This window comes from Cryptomeria japonica, chromosome 5 (genome assembly GCF_030272615.1).
Source record: "Cryptomeria japonica chromosome 5, Sugi_1.0, whole genome shotgun sequence".
Lineage (NCBI taxonomy): Eukaryota > Viridiplantae > Streptophyta > Pinopsida > Cupressales > Cupressaceae > Cryptomeria > Cryptomeria japonica.
In genome coordinates, this window is record NC_081409.1 from 250800917 (window position 1) to 250825003 (window position 24087).

The following is a 24087-nucleotide window of genomic DNA, read 5'->3' on the forward strand; positions in this document are numbered from 1 at the left end:
ATGCCTTAGATTCTCTTTCATTGAACTTTCCCTTGACATGGAAAGAATCCTTTGAACCCTCTGTAGTGTCTTTCTTCCTTATTTTCTTTGACAACAAAGTTGCAACAACATTCTTCATTGTTGGAGTATCTAAAAGGTTAGCACTAAAAGAAAGAATTGTGTTGTCCCACATGTGACATAGGCAAAGAATATAGAAGCACAATACACTTATCTTATTCATCTATCTTAATATCAATATAATTTAATTGACTTAAATTCAAGTTAAATGTATTCAAATTCTCTACTATCAAATCAACCACCTTCATTTTAAGAGAAAATAATTTTCTTTTCAAATATAACTTATTTACCAAACTTTTTTCTTGGTAGATCTCACCTAACGTTTTCCATAGATTATTAGGTTATTTTCTCTTTAGAAACATTCAATAGGACAATGTTTGCAAGACAAATCTGAATAGTTCCTCATGATTTCTTATCCATCTTATCTCAACCATCTTGATCTATCTTGTCTTATCTGTTTTCCTTTATTGCTACCAACCATTGATTTCTCTCTTCAAGGAGATTCTCCCTTTTCAACTTCCATAGCTCATAACCACTTCTATTGAACTTCTTAATGGCTAAACAAGATGATGATATAATCATGGTTTGGACGCAAAAATATACAAAATAAGATTAACTAGAGCTCAAAATACCTTCAAAATTCTACCAAGAAGTAAAGTTGACTAGAATTTGATACCAAATATTAGAAATGAAGGGGAACAAGTACAAAATATAAGTCTTAACTCAATTTTAAATTTAATGAACTACTGCCCTAATGGATATTGTTATGAAGTAAAGAAATAACACAAAGAATTATGGAACAAAAGATCAAACACATAATATCATGTTTATGTGGAGAACAACTTTCAAGAAAAAAATAAACAAAGAAGAGAGACCCAAAGTTTGTATTATCCTTGATAGTTGAGATTACATACAATCCTTCCTTTCTCCTCTTTAGTCTTCACTCATTTAGCACTTGTAAACATAGTTTTCACACTAACTCACAATCTTCCCATTCTACCACCATAATCCATATTTTTATAACATTTTCACCCTCTAAATGAGGTAGCTAAGCTGGTTACATATCTCAACGCTTCCCCTAGATAAATTCAAGGATTTAATGCCTAAAACAATAGTGGTTGCAACTCCATTACTCATCTCTTATATATGGACACCTAATTTATCTTATCTTGTAAAGTAGCTATCATATTTATGTGGGGGTGTTATAACCATCCAAAACAACATCATAAGTATGCAAAACAACTTTAACCTTGAAGATTCTCTTCTGATAAATGGTAACTTTGAACTTGCCAACGAATAATTAGTTACTGATTTCAGGTGAATTAATTACCATCTTGATAAGTCTTGATGGTAAAAAATATTTACAATTGATGGCAAATTCTCATCCTTTATGAATGACTTACAATGATATTTAGAGTAATTATATACATAAGATTTACAAGATTGATGACACATTTATCTTAACAACTAGATTGAAGAAGAATAGCAAAAATATTAACAAAGAAGAATAACTATGAAGACCTTGATCAATATTTTCAACAACGAAGATACAGATAAATTTTGTAAGAATTGATATCTTATAATGATTAGTTTGTTTTTTGATTTTAACAAACACGAATAAATGGTTTTCAATAGATTTAATTTAAATTAAATTATAAATACTCATCTTATGAACTCCAAATTCTATAGACTATGGAATAATTCATTTCATTAATTTAAATAGAATTTTACCATCCCCGATTATAATGGAATTTAATATGAACTACTCAAAAATAAATTGAAACTTAGGAATGTTTTAGAAAAGTGGCACCTTATGCCATCCTTCAATTTTTTTTCAAAAATAATCAAACATATTTCTGGGTGATAGTTATCCAATCAAATTTGCGTGACTAGGAGAAATTAAAAAGTTGCCTAATTATAGGAATCATTTACAATGATATCCTTGTAAAATATAATTAATTTTTATGTTGTTCACAACATCTTTATTTATTGAAATTATGAAATGAACTCATAAGCAAAGTATGAAATAATTAGGTCACATAATTTGAACTATAGATATAAATTTTAAAGTATGTATCATATGTTTAATGACACAAATCTAATTAAATATATCATTGATGATCTTAGTATTTAAGATTATAAACTTCTAACGATTAAATGTTTCATATGTGATGTCTATGTTGTTCAGTCATTATTCAACATGAGGACTCACCATACACAATTTTAATCATGTGGAAAATTTAATTGAAGAATTTTGTGACTTTTTTAATTCATATTATTGAGCAGTTAGCATGATCTTAAATATCAAAGAGAATTTGTTATTTTAAAAATATATTTTTATATGACAAAAATTAGTATTCTATTATATTTTTGTATTTAGATGAAGCATTTTTTTAAATATGTAATTATGATTGATTGTCTTAAATTTAGTAAGAATATTAAAAATTGTATTCATTGATAAAGATCATGATTCTAGATGAGTGTACCAGTGTTATCAATATTTTTTAATGAAGGATGGTTAATAGATTATTTTTTGGTTTAATTATTCAGAGAATAAGAAGATGGTTTTAGAAATATTTGGCCAAAGTATTATTAAATGATTATTTTTTAAATGACTTTTTTGTTTTTATAAAGTATTCTTATGTATTCTAAGTTCATGTGCAAGTTATAGTGTATGCGATAAGTAGACATTTATTCAAGATTCTCTACATTTCAGATGGTTTCTTTTTTCTACTGCTTTTATGCTAGGGATGGGTTCACCTTTTATGGCTAACAAGCTTTGTGATTGGTGTTTAAAACATTATGATTTGATTCTCTCTCCAAATCAAATCTAGAAAAGAAATAAATTTGTTGTATTATTGAAACTGTATTAGATTTATTTTGTAAAGTTTTGAATTTATTAATGGTTTTTAATGAGGCGATATGTATCTCATATTTATGAGGTTGATATTTAAACATGTAATGTTTAAAATATTACCTTATATGATGGAATTGCACAAGATCTGTAATGAAATTAAAATATATTTAATGAATATCGAACTAAGTTAAGTTAGTAAGCTTAAAGTGTTATAATTTTATAGTATGATGCCAACTTTCTTGTCTAGGAATTTAGATATTTGACTAAAGTGGAAATATTTAAAATGATTTAATATTATGTTTAGTTTAAATTTAAATGTGTATGTTATATTGGAACAATTTGAAATGAGCCAATTTTATTTGTGGTTTAAATTTAAGCATGCATGTTACAATCTAAGTATCCATTCCCATGATGTTGGAGATTCAATATTAATACATTGGATCGTAGGAGTAATATCATCTTATCTTAAAACTTTGTCCATAACAAGATTGGTCTTGTTCACCATTAACACACCTCATGTTGAGGTTACACCTAAAATAATAGAGGAACCACAAAAGCAACTTCTAAGATAGATCTTTTAGAGTATACATCATATAATGACATGGATAGTCCTATAGTTTGTATTGGTTTCGATAATGAAAAATCTTCTAAGTATATTATAAACATGTTTGATAGGGATAACTATATTGGTTAAATATTCCTACCCATATTTCTTCTCAATTGCCTTACCTTTTGATGTTTTCTTTCCTTTCTTGATTTTCTCTTTATGTTGTGCCATATATATTATGATCCCAGTTCCTTATTTTTTCATCTACCTTGTGCATATCACTTCTCATGTGATGTTTTCATGCATTGATTTCCTCATTTGGGGGAAATCTTGTGATTTTCCTTGCCTAAGACCTACGATTTTCACATATTTTCATTTTTCTTCCTTCATCTCATCACTTTTATTATGGAGATTTATGTATCCTTATATTTCATATTTTATGGTACCATGTTTTTTTTAGATTGCAGGAATTAGGTATAAAACCCCTTATAAACCATAGTGCACTTGGTAAGCTTTTCTTAATGTGACCGGTGATGGCAACACAATATGTCCTCTAGTAAAATGTGGGCTATGGGGAGATTGGACCTCGTGACCTCATGCTTTACCACATGAAGCTCTTGCCAAAGTCAAGCCCCCAACTCAAGTACCATGTTTTCTTATTCTCATTTCACCTTGTATTTATTTTTTCTTCCCCCACTTGGAGTATCTTCCTATTTGTCTCATGTTTCTTTTTATAGACTTTTTTCTATTTCCTTTTATGTCTTCCTATATATTTTTTTCACTTTTTTTATTTGTTTCCCCATGTTCTATATCAATAATTTACCCCATATTTTTGTCATTATATTTTGTACATTTTTTTCATTTCATTCCTATTAATCCTTATATTTTCCTAATGTTTCATCTTATGTAATTTACATGTTTTATATTCTCATGCTACATATATTATGTGATGCTATTGTATGACATGCTTCTAATCAATGATCTTGCTTTATATTGGCATGCTCATGTTATGTTATGGTCCTTAACATAATCCATGATTACTAGTGATGTATGCCTATCCTTAAACATTTTTGTTATTATCATGCTTATCTCACATATTTTGTAAGAGATGGATTCTTATCATGTCCTTAACTTATGATTAAATGTTAAGGCTCTTATATCATCACATATTACTTATGCTACTATATCTTATGCTAACATAATCATATATAGCTTGTAGAGTTATCTTATTGATTGACCCAAATTGGAGAAAATCAGGGGGGATCATGCAAATTCCCCATGGTATATGTGTTTACACAATTACATCTTATTGGATCATTTTATCAATTTTATATTTTATCATTTTCATGCATCCTTTTTCCTCTCCTCCAATTCCTTGCATCTAATAGATGCAACCAGTTATGGATAGACATATATCATTGCTAACTATTTTCATGGTTGATATTTTAGATGGTGGCTTGTGCTAGATAGAGACTAATCAACATTTGTCAATGAAGATATTATATTTTTTAGTGACACATCCACATTGCACAAATTCTTATCACATTACATAGCCACATTGTATGGAGTATTATTGCATTGCATGGCTAGTGTTATCACATGACCACATCATATAGAGTTCTACCACATGCCACATTGTAAAGTTTTAATATATTGCATTACCACATCTCATGGAGCTTTATCACTTTGTCATATTTCATGTACCTTTGTCAAATAGATACATTGCATGGACCCTTATCGCATTCCTACAACATGTGAAGTTTTCATATCATTTTACAAACAAGCAAAAAATATTATCCCTTTTCTTGTCTTCCAATTTTTTCTAGAAAATTAGAGCAACTTTAGTTTGTGCTTATTTTGATTATGTGACAAACACTAATCATTTTTTGTTCCTTTTGTAGAATTCAATGAAGCACTCATCATAAGGATAGAAGAAGAATAATTATATCTTTTTTGAATGACTTGTATTCTTTTGTGAGTGTCCAAAAGTTTACTTTTTATGTTGACTAAAACCAAAAATTAATCTCACTTCAATTCTAAAGGGTTGTGAAGGAATTCAATATGCATAATCATATGGGCCACATGCATGGCTATGAATGTTGTCTTCTATCTTTCCATTGTTGTTAATCTAGTCCACCAAGGGATTTGAACTTGGAAAATCCATTCCCCTATCAAGTTAGCAAGTTCCTCGACAATTTCTCTGAACACCACATGGATAGACTCAAATATTTTGAAGGGAAAGGAGATCAAATATTTTGAAGGGGAAGGTGATCAAATATTTTGAAGGCAAAGGTGAGCAAATCTTCTAGCACACTTTTTGTCAAATCAATTACAATTGGATTAGATCAATTCTACTCATTGTATGAAGCTCATTGTAATTGAGATTGAACTTGCGGGGCTCAAGATTGATTTGTATAATCTTTTGTCATCAAAGTGATGCATTTCATCTTTTAATAATGGTGAACCATTTTAGAACAATATCAACATCATTTATTCATTACCAATGATAAAACTAAATACAATATCCTCTTATTTAATTATTCCATACATTTCATTTTTATTATCTATCCTGATTATATTATATAAATTAAATGTTTTAATTTATTTTATTAGACCAAACATCTATTACTTATAAAACTATCCTCTAGAAGATATTTTGTTAACTTTAGATTAAATAAGAGCTGTGAGACAGCATGAGTCCCTGCCTTTAGCTAAAAACATGTAAGCAATGCATTGAAGTGTGGAGAACAATTAAGTAATTTTGAAAATAGTTAACAACTGATATTGAATGCGAAAAAGATAACGTGTTGTAGTGTTCTAAGAACTCGTCTTCAAAACTATTATACAAGTAGACAGTGCAATTTAAGAAAGTCATTAGATATAACTCTAAAGTTCAAAGTACTTACTTTGCAAATGTTATGATTCAAGTGGTAAATTCAACCTATATATTCAAGTCTGTACTACGACAATAAGCCTAGATTGTTTATTTATGTGCCCTGATGACCAAAGTTGTTGAAAGTGGTATGGCATCAACATTATTGAATCAAGGTTGGACCTCACTTGAAAATGGTCTGATCATGAATGGTAATATTGCTTTCATGGAAGAAGGAGCTCACTTGGAGGCCATTTCTATGGTACATACCTCACCTCTTGATCTAATAAAGTGTTTGGTGGAGTTGGCTGAACAAGCTCTTCTATTGGAGTTATTATATTTCTGTTCGGATTTAAAGATGCAGGGAATAATTTTGCACATAGTAGAGTTTGAAAGAAATGATCAAATGGTTTTTGTTATAGTACCAGACATCATGCTTCCATAGAATCAGGATACAAAGCCATTTAGTCGGAAACTTCTATCTACATGCTAATTGTTTATTTAGTTTTGTACTTTGAATTTGAAAATTTCAGCACTGAAATGTTTATAGATGTCGGTGTGTTGAATGTGGTGGAAAAAATTGAAAGATAATAAAGTGGTTTGTATTTTAAATAAGAATTATGTGTTTCTCTTTTCATATAAAAGTTGTTTTTAACAATTAATACCTTGTATAAACAGATATTAATTGTGTTCGAATGCAAGAGATTATGAAAAGTTAGACTATGAGAAGCTCAGAATTTATGGAGCTTTATGTTGGAATTTTTTTCCATGAACTGTAAAGAACTATAAAATGGGAGATGTGGGTCCTTGAATATTTTAACTATGGGAACCTTTCTATTGAAAGAGTATGAAAAAGAAGGCTTGTTATTGGTTTGGAGAGTATGAGTTTAGTAGGTTCTAGGATGGAGGGGAGAGTATTGATGGAAGGAAAAGTGACGATTGAAGCCCCACAAATTCATGAGTAGAGGTTTATAATGCGAAGCTTAAAAGATTGCATAATTTTGAAGTTACATAATTTTCTAGTCAATGGATTAATGGTTAAATCAATGAAAAATACAATGCGGTGAAGTTTCCCATTCATGCAAAATATCACAAATTGGAAATTTAAAAAGAAGTTAGCAATACAAAGAAATCAATGTACAAATTATTTATCAATGTAATGTTGAGAGTTTTGAGTGAAATGAAGAACTAAATTATTAAAGATACATTTGATGTGGTTAAGGTTTCCAGACATTGAAAAATATCGAATTGTTGTGACGTGATAGTCTAATATTGTCAAAATAGAGTTAAAATGTGCCAACGAAAGTAAACATGGTTCAACAGGCTTTTGGAAAGGGGGGACTTGGGGACAGATTTTGAGGACGGGTGGAATTTTTTTCACAATTTGGGGATGGTGGTCTAAATATAATATAATATTTGAAAAATAAATTAAAATGTATAAGAAATTAGAAATGGGGGGAGGTATTATGGAAATGGTACCTGTGATGCCTTATAAGAGGAACAGGGGGCAGATAATCAAAGAAAATGAAATGGGCAATGTGATTTATGTAAAAAGCAGAATTGCTCCTATTATTCTTGGAGGTGTTGGTGCTACTTATGAAATAGTCGTGGAAGAACTACTGAAGGTGCTTAAACTGGAGGAGACTTAGCTAGTTGAAACTGCTGATACTGAAGCTGAACTCAATCCTGTACAACAATCTAAATATAAAAATAAGGAGTAAAGAAAGTGCTTTCTGATATGGAATTATATAAAGTACAGATCCCTTGAGATTGTGGCCATAATATCGAAAAACCCTCCCCGCTTTAGCTCTTTGTTGAGCTTCACCACATATGATATTAAGTTGTTTTAGCATACTTGAATGGTATGATATAAAAAAATAAAACATAAAGTTACGGTAAAACCCAAAATTCAAATCCACAGAAAACTTGTCTGGTATTAAATTCTAATTGAATGGAATAAATCATAGAACTATTCCAACTTTATGTGGCGAGGAAAGAATTCTCCGGCTCTTTGAATCCACTCAAACCTCAATTAAAAATAAGTCGCCCTCTAAAAATTTCATGCTTTAAACAAATTTTCAAACAAAGGATCCAAATGCCGAAATTGTACAAGACAAGGATCACAATATATATACTCTGTTTCTAAATCTTGGACTAGAAAGATTTCTGCACAACAAAGTCTAACATGAACGAATTGGACGGATTATAGATTCAACATAACTCAGAATTCGGACTCAAAATTGAATGTAAATGCACACAGCTCCTGTCGGTAGTTGTAAAGCCAAATTGCACAACCTTTGCCAACATCCTCCCTGCCTCAGGGCACAGTGAACTATTTGATAGAATGCCGCTAAGAAATGTTACTCGTAAACTGCGATGATTGTAGTATATGCACATAATAGATTTTTTTTAAAAAAATTGGAAAGGCATTCAGAAAATGACAAATGAATCATGTAAACTCAAAGACTCTGTAAAAGGATAAAAATGGACAAATGGACATCTGGACCTGTGAAGTTCCTGTCAATAAAAGAGTCTTATTTTCTTGTGGTAATCTGCTTAGCCAATGTATAGAATACAATAAAGAGTAATTAAAATCCTAAATTCCTTAGAGGCATTCTCCTTGGGCATTTATAAATTGAAAAACATAGCCAGCTAATGAAAATAAACCACCATTGCATATTGAATTTAATACACCTTCACCCTAAAAATTCAGATACTGTAATGTACTCGATGACTAATTTGGCCAGGAGTTTGCTACGTAACCAGAGAAAGAGCCACCCGATTTCTGTTCTGGCCAAGGGTTTTCACAGAATTGAAGAAGAGGTCTTTCTTATCCTACCTACGCAACTGGGAAGAGGACGTGTGCTCGGTGTTGTTAATGTCCACTTGACAGAGGAGGAGAACCTTAGTCTCATGAAGTCCGCCTGGTCCATTCTGGATGTTCAACAACGGCTTTCTATTTCACAGTTTCTATGTTCCTACGCCTTTTTGCTTTGTTATTACATGGTTTTTTAAGACCCTGCATACATACAGGGTTTTGCAATGCTATTATATAGTTAGCCCTTAAAGTTTATTCTTGGCAGAATAGCTGCGGAAGATTCGACAGTAGCCCTTTTTGTCAGATATTTTGGCTGTGACCCCTCTTTAATTTTGAGTTTCCCGCTTATCCACGCCGCCATGGAACTATTGCAGACTAGGATTAGTCTGCCCTCACAGGTTTGTTTGTCAGCAAATGGATGCAAGGTACAATGGACAAAATTGTGGTCAAAACAAACAAACTCAAGCAACACTGCGAATTTGGGTCATCAGAAAATAGAGAGAGAAATTGCAGAGAACATTTTATCTTAAAGCATGAAATTTTCTAGAAACTCACCTGGATAAATCAATCCGGTTCGCTAAGATCTTTGAAATTAAGCTTAATGCCTGCCAATTTGCACTTGCTAAAAATGTATTGAGACAACATTTATTTAAGGCATTCAGTCAAACAGTTCATACACTTTATCTGAGCTTCAACATTTTCCATACACAGCTACTAGGGTAGTCACAACTACAACATCTGACAAAAAAATATTGATTTGATGAACATTCATGCCCTGATCACAAGCCGAGCAGAGAACATACTTAACTCTTTGTATAGTCACAAAATACAGCTGAATTTTGAAAAAGCATGTTAATGTGATAGCTACGGTCGGATCCTTCAGGCCGACATAGCAAATGGAAACGTGTGAATGGCCTATCGACCTCACATAATAAAACTTTACCAATTAACACAAGCAGCCTAGTGAAGTAAACCGAAAACAGCTAGGGCAACTTTGCCAACTAGCCAATGTCACTTCCAATCATGAGCATGCAGTTGCTGTTATGTCCTTAGACAGACATGAAAATTGAATTAATAAGAAAAGCAACAGACCTCAGAGGTGCTCCAGAGAAATTCACGTCAGAATGCAAAGCTAAGGCTTGGTCATCAGTTGCAATCGATTGAGTAGAAGAACGCCAGGGTGGGCCACCAGGGTTTGAAGCAGCATCCAGAATGTTCGCAGCTTCTTCTCTGCTCTAAAGAATTATCTAGAAAAAGTTATAAAACTGATTTTTACATAGTTTTATAAAAATACTTTTAACATTATAGTCTTCAATTTAAATATTTTAATAATAGCTTTCTATTGGATACCTATTTAATTTTCAAATATAAAAGAATTAAAACCCCAGCAAAAAATGAAATAGCCAATGACAAATCAAATAATTAATAATTTTTAAAATAGTTTAATAGGAACAAAAATGAAACTTTGATATAAGATTAAATTTTTCAATTTGCACAATTATCAAAGTACACTAATGTTGAAGATGAAAACATTAGTTAAGGCAGGGACTAATAAAAATTGTATATACCATTCAATTAATTGACTATATTGATCACTATAGAATTGCTAAGGCGGGGACGAATAAGAATCAATCCCAGTTGACTTGGCTGCACCAAATAACTTGTGCCCCAGTGACTCTGGACCTTACCTAGCATTCGAGATGGCCGTCTAAAACAGTTATACACTACCCTAAAATGCAGAATCTATGCCGTTTCTGAATCGACCTGCAATATCTTTTTATCAAGTTATCTTTTCTATTTTACTTGTCCTTCCTTCCGTGGTAAGAACTATATAATCTGTCAGATTTACATTGTAACTGCTCCGGCGTATGTTTTATTTGTGTTCTTTATCTGAAAGTTTGAATTAGATAAGATAAAAGCAATGAAAAATCATTTCTTTTCACCATGGATGTGGCTGTCAGTCTTTGCTAATGGTTGGGTTAATCAGGTTATGGACTAACAAGAACATACAAGAGTCTTCTTTTGGGTTGCTAATCTTGATATAATATCAGTTTATAATTGGGAACTCTAGGTCTTCAACGCAGATATCCATGGTGGTAGTAGGGAAATGGCATGAATCCATGCATAAATTATCCTCATATATCATAACTTAGGACTGGTGCATCCTAGAGACTGGATAGCCGCTTCCAGACAGTACGCAGTCAAAGCTGTGTTTCTATGTTTGAATAGATGAACTGGTGTAGAGGAATTCATTGGCTGTTGTGAATTCTTCTTTACTCTATATAGTGATTGATTGCCTTGAATGTTTGTTGTGACAGATTAGCAGATTGGCAATCGGGGACATTTTGCTGGATCACTCATGAGTACACGGACAGGTTCTATTGGCCCTGGAGGGGTAAGTAGTTTAGATGTCCTTGTATTTTTGTTGTAATTTATTATACTTAGGGTAAGTATTTTAGATGTCCATGTCTCTTGGCTGTAATTTATTAAACTTAGGGTAATATAATGTAGCAAGCAACTATGAAATCGACTGGTCCTTTTTCTGTAATGGAACCTGATTACTTGGTTGAGTCCTCCTGTGCAAAAAGAGGTTGGAAGGAATTGTGAGAAAGAGAAAACTGTAGTTGAATGTTGCTGCTGTCCATAGTTGACCTGCACTTAATTGGATTGCATGAGTTCAAAACTTGGCTACATGGATGATAGAAATTTAAGCAGATGATACTCTTCCTAGCAGTCATCACTGGGGATAGTTGATCCTGATGAACTAGTCAGCCTAGCTCTACTTTCCCTACCTAATTTGGCTCAAATTATAGTATGGCTGCTGATAATCTCATGAAGGTGCTACACGCAAGCATCATACTCTGGAAATGATGACTTGTGGGTTGGAACCCAACCCTGCAAATGTCAAGATGCCAAATAATCATAACCCTCCCTACCTGGCAAGAGGGTTTTCTCTACCCAATTAGGTGATAGCTGGAAGCGTAGTACCAAGATCTGTTGGTACAAGCTTTATTGTATAGGGATTGAACAGTTGGGTTTAATCACTGAAAAGAACCTATGGGATACATAGTTGCTTGCTGCACCATAATCAGCCATGAAAGAAGAAAAAAATATATATAGTGTTCAATTTGAAAAATTAATCCCGATATCTTCACCTTGTTTTGTATATGATTTCTTAATCTCTAGGGTTATAGATGGTCAAGTGGAGATGACCAAGATATTGTTATTTTCTTCTCGTAGGTGAAGTTTGCCCTTTTTCTGCTCGAAACTCTTATTTTATCAGTAGAATTGAATTCCTCATTAAAAGACAGTGATGCACCATTTAAGTAAGTTTCCTATTGCTTTGGGATTCTTTTCAGAGTATATTGGTCAAGTGGTGATGTTGTTGTGGCCCAAGGTTTAAATTTCTAATGGACAATTGTGATCGTAGGCTTGTGCCTTCGCTGATCTAATGTGCTTGTAGATTTGAGCCTCAGCGAGTCAGCATTGTTAAATGGGAATGAGGTCCCCTGTTTGTGACCTCACCAGTTCATAGCTCTGGGTCAAAAGCGTTTCATGTGGTACTAGAGGACATGTCAGGCAATATCACTGGTCACGTTTAAAAATTTACCTAGCACTTTGTGAAAAGGTTTCCTATTGCTTTGTTGTCTGACAATGTTGTTTTTCTGACTTTTGCTTTGCATGCAGAGGAAAGTTGAGCAAATTGTTGAGAGCTCAGAAGTGAAGTCGGAGAAGCAAAGAGTAGCTTTGATAATAGGAGTCACAGGAATTGTAGGCAATAGCTTGGCAGAAATCTTGCCTTTGTCTGATACTCCTGGTGGGCCTTGGAAAGTTTATGGTGTTGCCAGGAGGCCTAAGCCAAATTGGTCTGCAGATACTGCAGTACATTACATCCAATGTGATGTGTTAAACAGAGAAGAAACCCTAGAAAAGATTTCTGCCTTGAAGGATGTAACTACTCTTTTTTGGGTTTGTTGGGTTAGTAGACAGACAGAGGAGCAGAATTGTGAAGACAATGGAAGAATATTTAATAATGTTTTAGATGCGCTACTGCCTAATGCTGAAAATCTTGAGCACATATGTCTTCAAACTGGCAGGAAACATTACATAGGCCCATTTGATCGTATCTCCAGGAATAGAAATATTCAGCCTCATGAACCACCCTTCCATGAAGAGCTTCCACGGCTGCCTGAGCCTAACTTCTACTATATTCTTGAAGATATACTATTTGATGCTGCTAAAAAGAGAGAGAGGTTAACTTGGTCCATTCACCGCCCTGCAGTCATATTTGGGTTCTCTCCTTGGAGCTTGATGAACGTCATTGGTACCTTGTCTGTCTATGCTGCCATTTGCAAACACGAGGGGCTTCCTTTGAAATATCCAGGCAATAAAAACGCATGGGAACTGTTTGTGGATGCATCTGATGCTGAATTGATCGCAGAGCAAGAAATTTGGGCTGCAATAGACCCTTACGCCAAGAATATGGCCTTCAATTGTGTTAATGGAGATGTATTTAGATGGAAAAAACTGTGGAAATTAATGGCAGAGAAATTTGAACTGGAAGTGCCATCATATGAGGGGGAAGGTTTTAGCCTGGCCAAAGCAATGAAAGACAAAGGCCCTGTTTGGGATGCAATTGTGAAAGAAAATAATTTACTCCCCACCAAGGTTGAAGAAGTTGGAAACTGGTGGTTTGCAGACCATGTACTAAATGCCCCCTTTGAGTGTGCAAATAGCATGAACAAAAGCAAGGAGCATGGTTTCTTTGGATTTCGTGATTCAGAAACTTCCTTCCTATCATGGATTGACAAAATGAAGGCTTCTAATATTATTCCATAGCTTTGATTAGTATGCTTGGACTTGGGAAACTTCAGGAGGAAGAGTGAGTGGCCTGCAGTGGATTACTATGTATAAACTCCACCTATCTTGTTGTATTGTTGCTTCTGCGCCAGAAAAGAAATGCTTCATATTGAATTTTAAGTTGCCATCTTGTTCTAAGCGAGTTTTTCTTGTAATCTTTTACTTACAAAGCAAATCATTTAAGTTTGGTTCCTTCATTTGTTTGATATTCAAAGGCTCTGAAGTTAGCAATTGCTCAAGATTTTTGTTTGTTTGGAGAAACCCAAGCTTTTAGCTTGGTCTGGGCCTGAAGAGACCATTTATGGAGGATATCTTTCTACTTAGGTCACTTCTGGGGCCATCTTTCTTCATTATCACATTTCACTTGTTCAAACTCATGAGCTCAACGGTCTAGCGAAGGTACAAGGCCTGCGAGCTCAGCGATCCAGTGGAAGTTTGAACCTTTGTGACTGCCTCACCAATGAAACGACTTTACCATGATACTATGCCCCAATTGCTCAACCTTTATTTCAGTATTTTATATCTGAATAAATAAGATTTACACTATTACTTTCTAAACCATAAGGTGGGTAACAAATTCAAGTTAACCATCAGCTATGTCTGTTCCATTTGCATTGCTTATAAGGAGGCCCACTCTATGGGATAAGTTGCTATATCTGTTGATTTGCAATGCCCCAAAGGAAGCCCAATAAGTGGGATGAATGGTCTGGAGCAAATTATCCATTATGTAGGAAGGCAGCTTGCAGTCTCAGACTCTCAAGTACCCTAGAGAAATTGCTTACCATGTGTTTGATGACTAAATAACCAACAAGATTTGATGCTTTCTTCTCATTTTGTATGAGAATGTATTTGATTTACATATTATATAGTATGATATTTATGCAGTGCAGAAAAAAATGGTACAGTTCAATTTTTCAAGTATCTTTTGTGGTTTAGTTGGAGGCCTAAGTGCATATTGTGTGATTGTCCAATTAATAAAGTGGCTTCTCATGTTAGATCCTAGTTAGCTGCTTGCATTTTGATTGTATGTAGACCAATTCAAATTAAAGACCACTGACGTGAACCTGAAGTTCCAATCAGTTCAATTTAGTATGATTATAAGCTACCAATTCCCATTCATATAAGATAAGATAAAATAATGACGTTAATGTCCATGAAAGGTCAAATCGGCCCATGGGACTGTAAAGTAAAGGAAAAATAAGGATTAGAGGTGTAAGTGCAGCTTCAACAATATAAAAGAGAACAAAAATTGAAGGACATGTACTAAAGAAAATATTATAAGAAAATTAAAACAAATCACATTCTTCAATGCCTCACATTTTATTATATCTATAAGAATTTAATGAAATTGTTTTCTATCTAATATTAAAGGAAGAAATAAGATTAATGAAATAAGCGATCTTTCAAGTATAGAGCATTGTGGAAGCAAAGCCTTCAAACCTTGTCAAAGATCAAACATCTTTCAAAAGAAAAGAGTCAAACATCTATAATCCTTGTAAACCATGAAGATCTAAAGAAAGTTATATGAGTCTTATAGAGGCAAAAAAGTCACCTACTAATTCTATAGTTAAGAAGAATAACTATAAACAAAATGATCCTTCATTTGAGACTCCACCAAACAAATCTGAAAAATGCAATGCATTTGAAGATTATGGTGATTGATCTCAATATAGAGGGAGTGTGAACAAAGTTTGAACTATACAAAAGGCACCCTCAAGTTGCAGTAGAATAATTAAAGACAAGTGTACCTTAGTGAGCGGATGCTTCCATCCTTAAAAATGAAGATATGTATTGTATTAATGCTAAAGCTTCAAGGAAAGAGGTCCTCTAGGATCTAACCATTTTGACCATAGGCAGATTCTATAGATCTCTTCTCTAATATTCTTATTTATTATCATGTAAAAAGATCTAGGAAAGATTATCTAGAGGAAGTTTATCTATGATAATTCCTACAAGACCTAGCAAAGTAGAACCCTTGAAGTATCATCAAAAGTAAACCCAAATTATGCTAGTTGTATAGAGGATTTGAATTCTTCATATGGAAACTCAAAAAACTATCCAAACTATTGGTCATTCATTTAAGCCAATGTATAATAGTTACCACTTGAAGATAACAAGAAGAATGAGGATTGCACCAAATTCAGCAAGAGTGATGTCTTGGGAAACTGAGCTTTTTGAACAAAAATAAGCACATTTTCAATTAAATTTTGATAATCTTTCTAAAGGAAAGGCCCACATCTTTTAGCCTCATATAGAAGAGTAGGTGTAGTAAGTGAAATGAGAAAACATTGATATGGATATCTTGGAACTAAAGTTAGAAGTATTATCTGTCAAAGAGTGATGAGACTAGCACACCTTGCTCATTCTAGACTTGATAAATAGTAACAAATTGAAGTGTGACACATAAAATAGACATATGAAGAGACAATTTAAACCCTCTTTATGTGTGAGGAAAATTTGTGTGGAAATATACTTTGAAGTTTTGAAAATATTCATTTTCTTTTCGCACAGTTTGCCTAGAGACCATGTGTGTCACAAAAGGGATGCTAATATATTAGATGTCTCTAGAAACCCTCCTATGATAGGGACATCAAAATAATGTTCTTTCTTTTTACCCTCCCTTCACATAAAAGAATACCCATGTGTCGTAAGGTTTTGTTTGGGAGAAAGGGTATGAACATGGTGATGTAAAAGGATGTCAAAGAGAAAATTTTACATATAGGGTCTTCAACATAAGAATATGCAATCTATCATAAAGTTTGATAAAATTTGCAGGTGTATACTATATGTACTAGTACAAATGCCAGTGTATGATTTAAATTTAACATTTCTTAGGGTTGCATATTTGATGTACACTTTGCATCTTTAACACCCCTAATAGCATATATATCTATCAACTAGGTTGTATAAGGGATTTACAAGTAATATCTATAATAATAATAAATGCATACCCTATTTTTCTCTCTTTCATTTGTTAAAGCTAATTTACTTAAATTTCATTTTTGATTTGTGTGTGAGTAGTTTAGAATTGCATCCATTTTCTTGTGCTTGTTGGTGTTTCCTCATGCCTTCTCACATCTCTCTTGTTTCCCTCCATACCTCCTTCATGAATCCCAAAAAATTCTCTTAGTTTTCCCCCACTCACCCCTTATTTTTACACATCTTCATTTCTTTCACTTAGAATTTTTTCCTTTTTCAACCAAGTTCACATGGGCTAATCTTTCCCATCCTCCACTTTTATTATCTTCTTTAGTATCTATCCTAGTGTCTTGGAAACTCCTATGTCCTTTTATGATGATTTCAACACCATCAATCCTTCTCCATCTTTCCCTTCCCATGACCTAGATGATGATGATAATATTGCTTTGTGTAAATTCCCTACTATTATTTTTGTTTCCCCTATGCCCTTCACCTAAGACTCACACATCCCTTTATGATCTATATTTTGATATTTTGGTTATTCTTCCTTTAGTGATGGTATAACCTATTTTTCTACTCTTGAACCTTTGATCTCTCCTATTTCTCCTTGATCGTGTGCTTCTAATACTTCTCTTCCAATTCTATTTGATCACCATACTATGAAATTTCTAAACATTTCCAAGAGGATGAAATTCACACATAAACTTATCGTTCCTCTTTTTTATGGATCCACTTCATCCAATATCATCCTCTTCTACCATTTTCCTTCCACCAATTGTTTTGTGCTTCCCAAGCCATATGGGTCACCATCTTATCTTTCCACCTATGATGTATTAAATTTTACTCCACATCACTTCAAACATCTTTAATTGATTATGTCTCTATTTTCCTATGATCCAACATAATTTTCTTCTATCCCTAGCATGAAGATCTTGATACATGTGATGAACATAACATAGATAATTTCTTATACAACACATTAGGTTTATGTCATGATAAACATTTAAAGGTATCTCTTCCACTTTTAAGGGCATGGCATCTTTATCCACTTTTCCTTCTACTCATCCTTTTTCATAAGAGTCCTTAATTCCTACTTATCATGAGTCATTTTCTTATTTCACACCTCCTTACTCTCCTTTTCATCATGTATTTGTCCATTTCCTACTCCTAATTAGACATAATCACATATGAATCTCCATGAGTTAGAAGTGCAATACGATAAACTCACCCATACTCCATATTTTGTGCCTTGATGGATGACATTACCCCTTTCATTTACCACAATTTTGTACCCTCATCCTTCTCACATGGCCTAAATATGTTTTGATAACTATAATGGCCATGGATACGTTATTTGACATGCATAATACTTTTATATCTTTTTCTCAGTTATCAATCATTGGTGATCCTGATCTAGCCAAGCACTTTCTTAGAACATTGATAAATGATGTATTACATTAGTTCCATATTTTACCCCTATGTCTTTTCACTCCCTTTTTGATCTTGTTTAGGACATTACTCTTCATTTACAATTTAACATAAGACTAAAGGTTTCTCTTACACGATTTGCACATTGTAGATAAGATCACACCAAAATTATTCAAGACTACACTTCTTGCTTCTTCTCATTAATTAGTCACATGAAATTCAATCTTGAATCCATGCTTTAGCCTATTTTCTTGGAAATATTTTTCCTTATATTCAATAGAAAGTATCTCACTTCTCTTTCTAACTTAGCTAGGGGTCCATAAAAGTTGACTAAATACATCTAAAACTAACTAGATCTTTCTAATTATATTCAATAGAAAGTATCTCACTTCTCTTTGAAAATTTATGGAACCAAGACCTTAGAACTAACATTCCATGTCTTTGTTCGTGTTCAAAATCCAATGCATACCTTCATCATCATCATTAGTACATCTCTTGCTTTTTAGCACTCTAAGTATTAAACATCAAGTGGAACCAAGGACTTGTGAATAATATGTTGGCATGTTTGGCATAACTGATATAGATGGGGAATGATAACTGAACCGGTACAAGACTATTTGAGATGACATTGTGATGAAGAGATTGAGATTGCACGATGGATGACTCTGATCAGTTATTTGTGTTGTCATTGCTGGCAACTAATGTTTATTCATGTCTACTGATGTTTACTCATGTTGTATTGTGTCATCTAAATCTTTTGGTCTACCAGAGAGAGCTTATCGATAAAGAATCAAGAAACTAGGTTTTAGGACCTTAACCAGTAAACGAGGAAATATTCTGATTGTATCTAGCGATTGGTGATGATTGAGGCTTTGTGGTTTTGAATGTAAGTTTCTATCATTGTAACATGTATTTGATCGGAACCGCATCATGTTGTGACAACCAGAAGTTATGTTTATAATTTTTGTTGAGTTTTTGCCAAGGTTTACGGACTGGTAAAGAATTCTCTTGACCAGTAATGATTTTTGGTTTGGCAGTGATCTACATCAAGTTCACATGTTGATGATAACACGACACAAACCGCATGAAGTGTTTGAAAGATGTTTTGGCACGTTTGAAGAGTGAATTTATTGGGAATGTGCAAAGTGCTTAGCAGAATGAGCTAAGAGTTTGACTTTGTACCAGATCGACTTGCTGTGATGACTTATGATCATTCAATAGTTGATATTGATTTGTAATTGATTGTAATGATCCATATGATGATCTGTAATGAGTTATAAAGATCTGTGATGATCTATGTTGTAAGTCTTAGGGTTTTGATGTCGACCTAGTTGCAAAGGTTATTTATGTCGGTAAGGTTGATGTTTTGAAGTGTCGGTGATTTTGAGAAGTGTGTGAAGACGAACCAAGGTGTGAGAAGATTTGCCAGAGTGATGCAAACTTAGAACTTAATTAGATCTAATCAAGCAAGTAGTTGAGTGCTATACACAGATCATTCACTGTTGTTCTCGAACAATGATAGTAGCTAAAATCCATTAACCGGGTAGGTCCTAACAAGCCTCACATTGTAAAATCCCTTAACAAGGTGACTCTATATTTGAGTTCTAAATCCTCTTGCGAGGTTGATCCTAACATATTAAAGCTCCTAACAAGGCTGAGGTAAATCTCTTAACTGGGTGACTCCTAATAGGGTTTGTTCCTAATAGGGCATCATTGTAAGATTTTAACCGTGCTTGGATCCTAATAGGGCGCATTCCGAAAGAGTGCAAAATATTTGTGGGTAACAATTCCCACCATGGTTTTTCCCTATTTGGGTTTCCACATGAAAATCATGTTGTTCATATGGTGAATGCTTTTGATGTGATGTTATGCTTTACTTTTAGTTTATGCATGGTTAATGAACACATAGTGTGCATCATTGATATATTAGTTTAGCAGATGCTTATCAACATATATCGGTACTGGTAAATCACTCTAATGTTGGTCTATATTTGAATTGATGAAAGTTTTATGAGTCTAAGTTTCTAATTTCAAATTATTGTTAATATTGATTCACCCCCCCTCTCAGTATTAACCAGATCCTCTAAGATTAACAATTGGTATCAGAGCATTGGTCCTTTATGTGCAGAAAGCCTAACAGCTTGAGGGAAAGATTCTATGAAAGATGATGAAGGAGGGTTCTAAGTTTACCAAGGACAACCACCAGATATGGAATGATCGGATGAAGATCTACATTAAAGGAATGGGTTCACAGTATTGGAACCATGTGATAACCAAGTATGTTGCTCCTACTACTAGTCCCTTGACACTAGATGAACTTAAAGAACAACAGGAAAACATTCAGGCCCTTGAAGCTATTGTAAGTACTTTGTCTGACTCTGAGTATATTGATGTTCATGGATTAGAGACTGCAAATGAGGTATGGGAGAAATTAAATCTAATTTATGGAGGAGATGAACATGTACAAAGGGAAAAGGAAGAGAGCTTGAGAGGAAAATTTGATGATATGAAAATGATTGACAGTGAGAACATAGCTCAATATGGTCAAAGGATTAAGGAAGTTGTAGGTGGTATAAAGAGTGTCGAAGGTAAGATTGAAGATGATACTGTTGTTAGTAAAATACTTAGAACTCTTTTACCACAATATTCTATCAGAGTTTCTACTATTCAAGAACTGAGATCCATTCCAAAAGATAAAGTCACTATTGATTCTCTAATTGGAAAGCTAACTACATTTGAGCTAAATAGTTTTGATAATAGTGTTTCTAAACCTTCTAAATTTTCTTTTAAGGCCTCTGTAACTAGTACATTTGCAAGGAAATGAAAAGATGTTTGTCATAATCATGACTGCAAGTCTCCTCATGGCGGTAGTAGGGGTGATGGTGATAATGAAGATCATTTGATGGAACTTGAGGCATTACTGGCTAAAAGATTCCCTAGTGGAACAGGTAAATATAAAGGTAAATTACCCTTGAAGTGTTTCTCTTGTAGTAAAATTGGACACATAGCTACTAACTGCCCTAACACTGATAAGAAAGAGAGGTTTAGGAAATTCAAAGGAAAATGCAAGAAACATTGTTATGTTGTAGTGGATGAAGGTGTGACCGATGATAAATCAGAAGATGACAATGAGGAGATAGTATTTGTTGTTGTGAAGGAGGATTTGACTGATGAGAAGGAATTAGTGTCTCACATAGATAACAACAATGAATGGATAATAGATAGTGGTTGCTCACACCACATGACCTGTGACAAAATTAAGTTCTTATCCATTGAAGAGCTTGATGGAGGTGTTGTAAGATTTGGTAATAACTCTCCCTGCATGGTGAAATGTAAAGGATCAATTTCATTAAATGGTAAGAGCAATGCAGATGATGTCTTTTGGGTTGATGGACTAAAAATAACCTCTTAAGTGTTGGACAACTTAATGATAAGGGATATGTACTTGAATTCAAAAGTGGAGTGTGTAGGATTCTTGGAAACAATGGAGAATTGATTGCTACTGGGAAGCATACTAGAGGGAATTTATTTCATCTGAATACTAATGTAAATGATTGTTTGGTGGCGAAGATTAAAGACAGCTGGTTGTGGCACAAGAGATTTTGTCATGTCAATTTTGATAATTTGATTACAACTTAGTAAGTCAAGTATTGTGAGAGATTTTCCCCAGCTTGTGAAACCAGACAATGTGTTATGCAAGGACTATCAGATGGGTAAGATGACCTCTGTATCTTTTAAGAGTAAGTCTTTCTCTTCAGAGAATATTCTTGCTTTATCTTTGTGGTCCTATGAGGACTAAGAGATATTTTGGTGATAAGTATTTTATTATCTTTACTGATGATTTTTCCAAAATGACGTGGGTAACATTTCTAAGAGAAAAATCTGAGGCATTCAGTAAGTTTAAAGCATTTAAATCTCTTGTTGAGAAAGATACCGGGAAGAATCTAAAATGTTTAAGATCTAATCGAGGTGGAAAATTTACTTTTGATCAATTTGTGAAGTTCTGTGATGAACAGGGAATTAAGAGGTAGATGTCAGCTCCCAAAACTCCACAACAGAATGGGATAGCTAATAGAATGAATAGAACAATTGTTGAAGCTACTAGAACCATGATGATTCAAAGTGAAGTACCGAAGATTTTTTGGAGAGAAGCAGTCAACACTGCTATTTATACTTTGAACCGGGTACTTGTCAAGAAAGGTAATAATAAAACACCTTATGAATTTGGCATGGAAAGACTCTAGTGTAAGTTATTTCAAAATTTTGGGGAGTAAATGTTATATTAAGAGAGATGATTACATTGAAAATTTTTGATGCTAAGTGTGATGAAGGCATTTTTCTTGGTAACTCTACAAAGAGTAAGGCATTTAAATGTTATAACAAGAGAACTAAGAAGATCATTGAGAGTTATAATGTGAAGATAGATGAACTCTCTGAGAAATCTACATAGACCATCATATCTAAGCCTGAGAAAGATGAAGAAAGACTTATGTTTATAGAACTGGAAGTGCGGAAGACTGATGAGCAAAATGTTGCAGAAATAGGTGCTCAACTAGTAAATGAAGAAGATCAAGAACATGAAGCAGGAAGCACAACACCGGAACTGGTTATACCAAGATATGTCAGGCTAAATCACTCCGAAGAACAAATAATTGGAGATAAAAATGCTGGAGTACAAACAAGGAGGAAAATCAGAGAAAATTCCTGTCTGATTTCTATTATTGAGCTGAAAACAGTAAGAGAAGCATTAAAGGATGATGATTGGATTAATGCAATGAATGAGGAGCTGGATCAAATAGAGAAAAACAAAACATGGAAACTTGTTTCCAGACTGGAAGACAAGAATGTGATTGGAAGTAAATGGGTCTTTAGAAGCAAGTTAAATGAAGAAGGCAAGGTTGTGAGAAATAAAGCAAGATTGGTTTGCAAAGGCTATGCACAACAAGAAGGCGGAGAATATGGTGAAACCTTTGAACCTGTTGTGAGATTGGAAGGAGTAAGAATGCTACTTGCTTATGCTGCATGTAAAGGATTTAAAGTCTATCAGATGGATGTTAAATCAACTTTTCTTAATGGCATCCTTGAAGAAGAAGAGTACATAGAACGACCAGATGGATTTTCTTTGTCTGAAGACAAAGATATGGTTTGCAAACTACATAAGGCACTGTATGGATTGAAACAAGCACCGAGAGCATGGTTTGAAAGGTTGCATGCACACCTGATCAATATAGGATTCTAGTGTACCAGTGAGGACAACACCATATATCTAAAGACTGATGGAGATAAAGTATTAAGAGCTGAAGTATTTGTGGATGACATACTTTTTGGTGGTAATGATGACTTATGCATGAATTTTGCTGAGGAGATGAAAAAGGAATTTGAGATGTCTCTTATTGGTGAAATTAAATTCTTCATTGGGTTGCAGGTCTAGCAATTGGATGGTGGACTTTTTATTTGTCAAAGTAAGTATGTCAAAGAGGTGTTGAAAACATTTGGCATGGAGGATTGTAAATTGGTTGGTACTCTGATGGTGATAGGCTGCAAGTTGTCTAAACAAGACGATTCACCATCTGTTGATGAGAAAGAATACATGTCTATGATTGGTAAGTTACATTATGTTGTTCATAACAGACCTGATATTGCACATGTTGTTGGATTGGTTGCTAGATTTCAAAAGGATCCCAAGGAGACTTACTTGGTAGCGGTGAAAAGGATATTCTGGTACTTGA

At 33.7% G+C, this 24087-nt stretch overlaps 1 protein-coding gene and 1 long non-coding RNA gene across 3 annotated transcripts; one reads left to right on the forward strand and one right to left on the reverse strand.

The window, feature by feature from the left end:
* Positions 1-8989: 8989 nt before the first annotated feature.
* Positions 8990-10541, reverse strand: LOC131051446 (uncharacterized). The gene is made up of 2 exons (XR_009372581.1): positions 10244-10541; positions 8990-9926 (listed from the first exon to the last, which is right to left on the reverse strand). It is a non-coding gene; the product is annotated as an uncharacterized LOC131051446 (long non-coding RNA).
* A 158-nt stretch (positions 10542-10699) lies between these two features.
* Positions 10700-14136, forward strand: LOC131051444 ((S)-8-oxocitronellyl enol synthase CYC2). 2 transcript variants are annotated; one of them, XM_057985965.2, is made up of 3 exons: positions 10700-10971; positions 11470-11546; positions 12839-14136. In XM_057985965.2, exons 2-3 carry the CDS (start codon positions 11511-11513, stop codon positions 13988-13990), a joined length of 1188 nt encoding a protein of 395 aa, XP_057841948.1. In that variant the 5' UTR covers positions 10700-10971; positions 11470-11510; the 3' UTR covers positions 13991-14136. The 2 variants fall into 2 exon arrangements, with proteins under 2 accessions (XP_057841948.1, XP_057841949.1); XM_057985966.2 differs by lacking the exon at positions 10700-10971 and adding an exon at positions 10999-11344.
* Positions 14137-24087: the final 9951 nt, after the last annotated feature.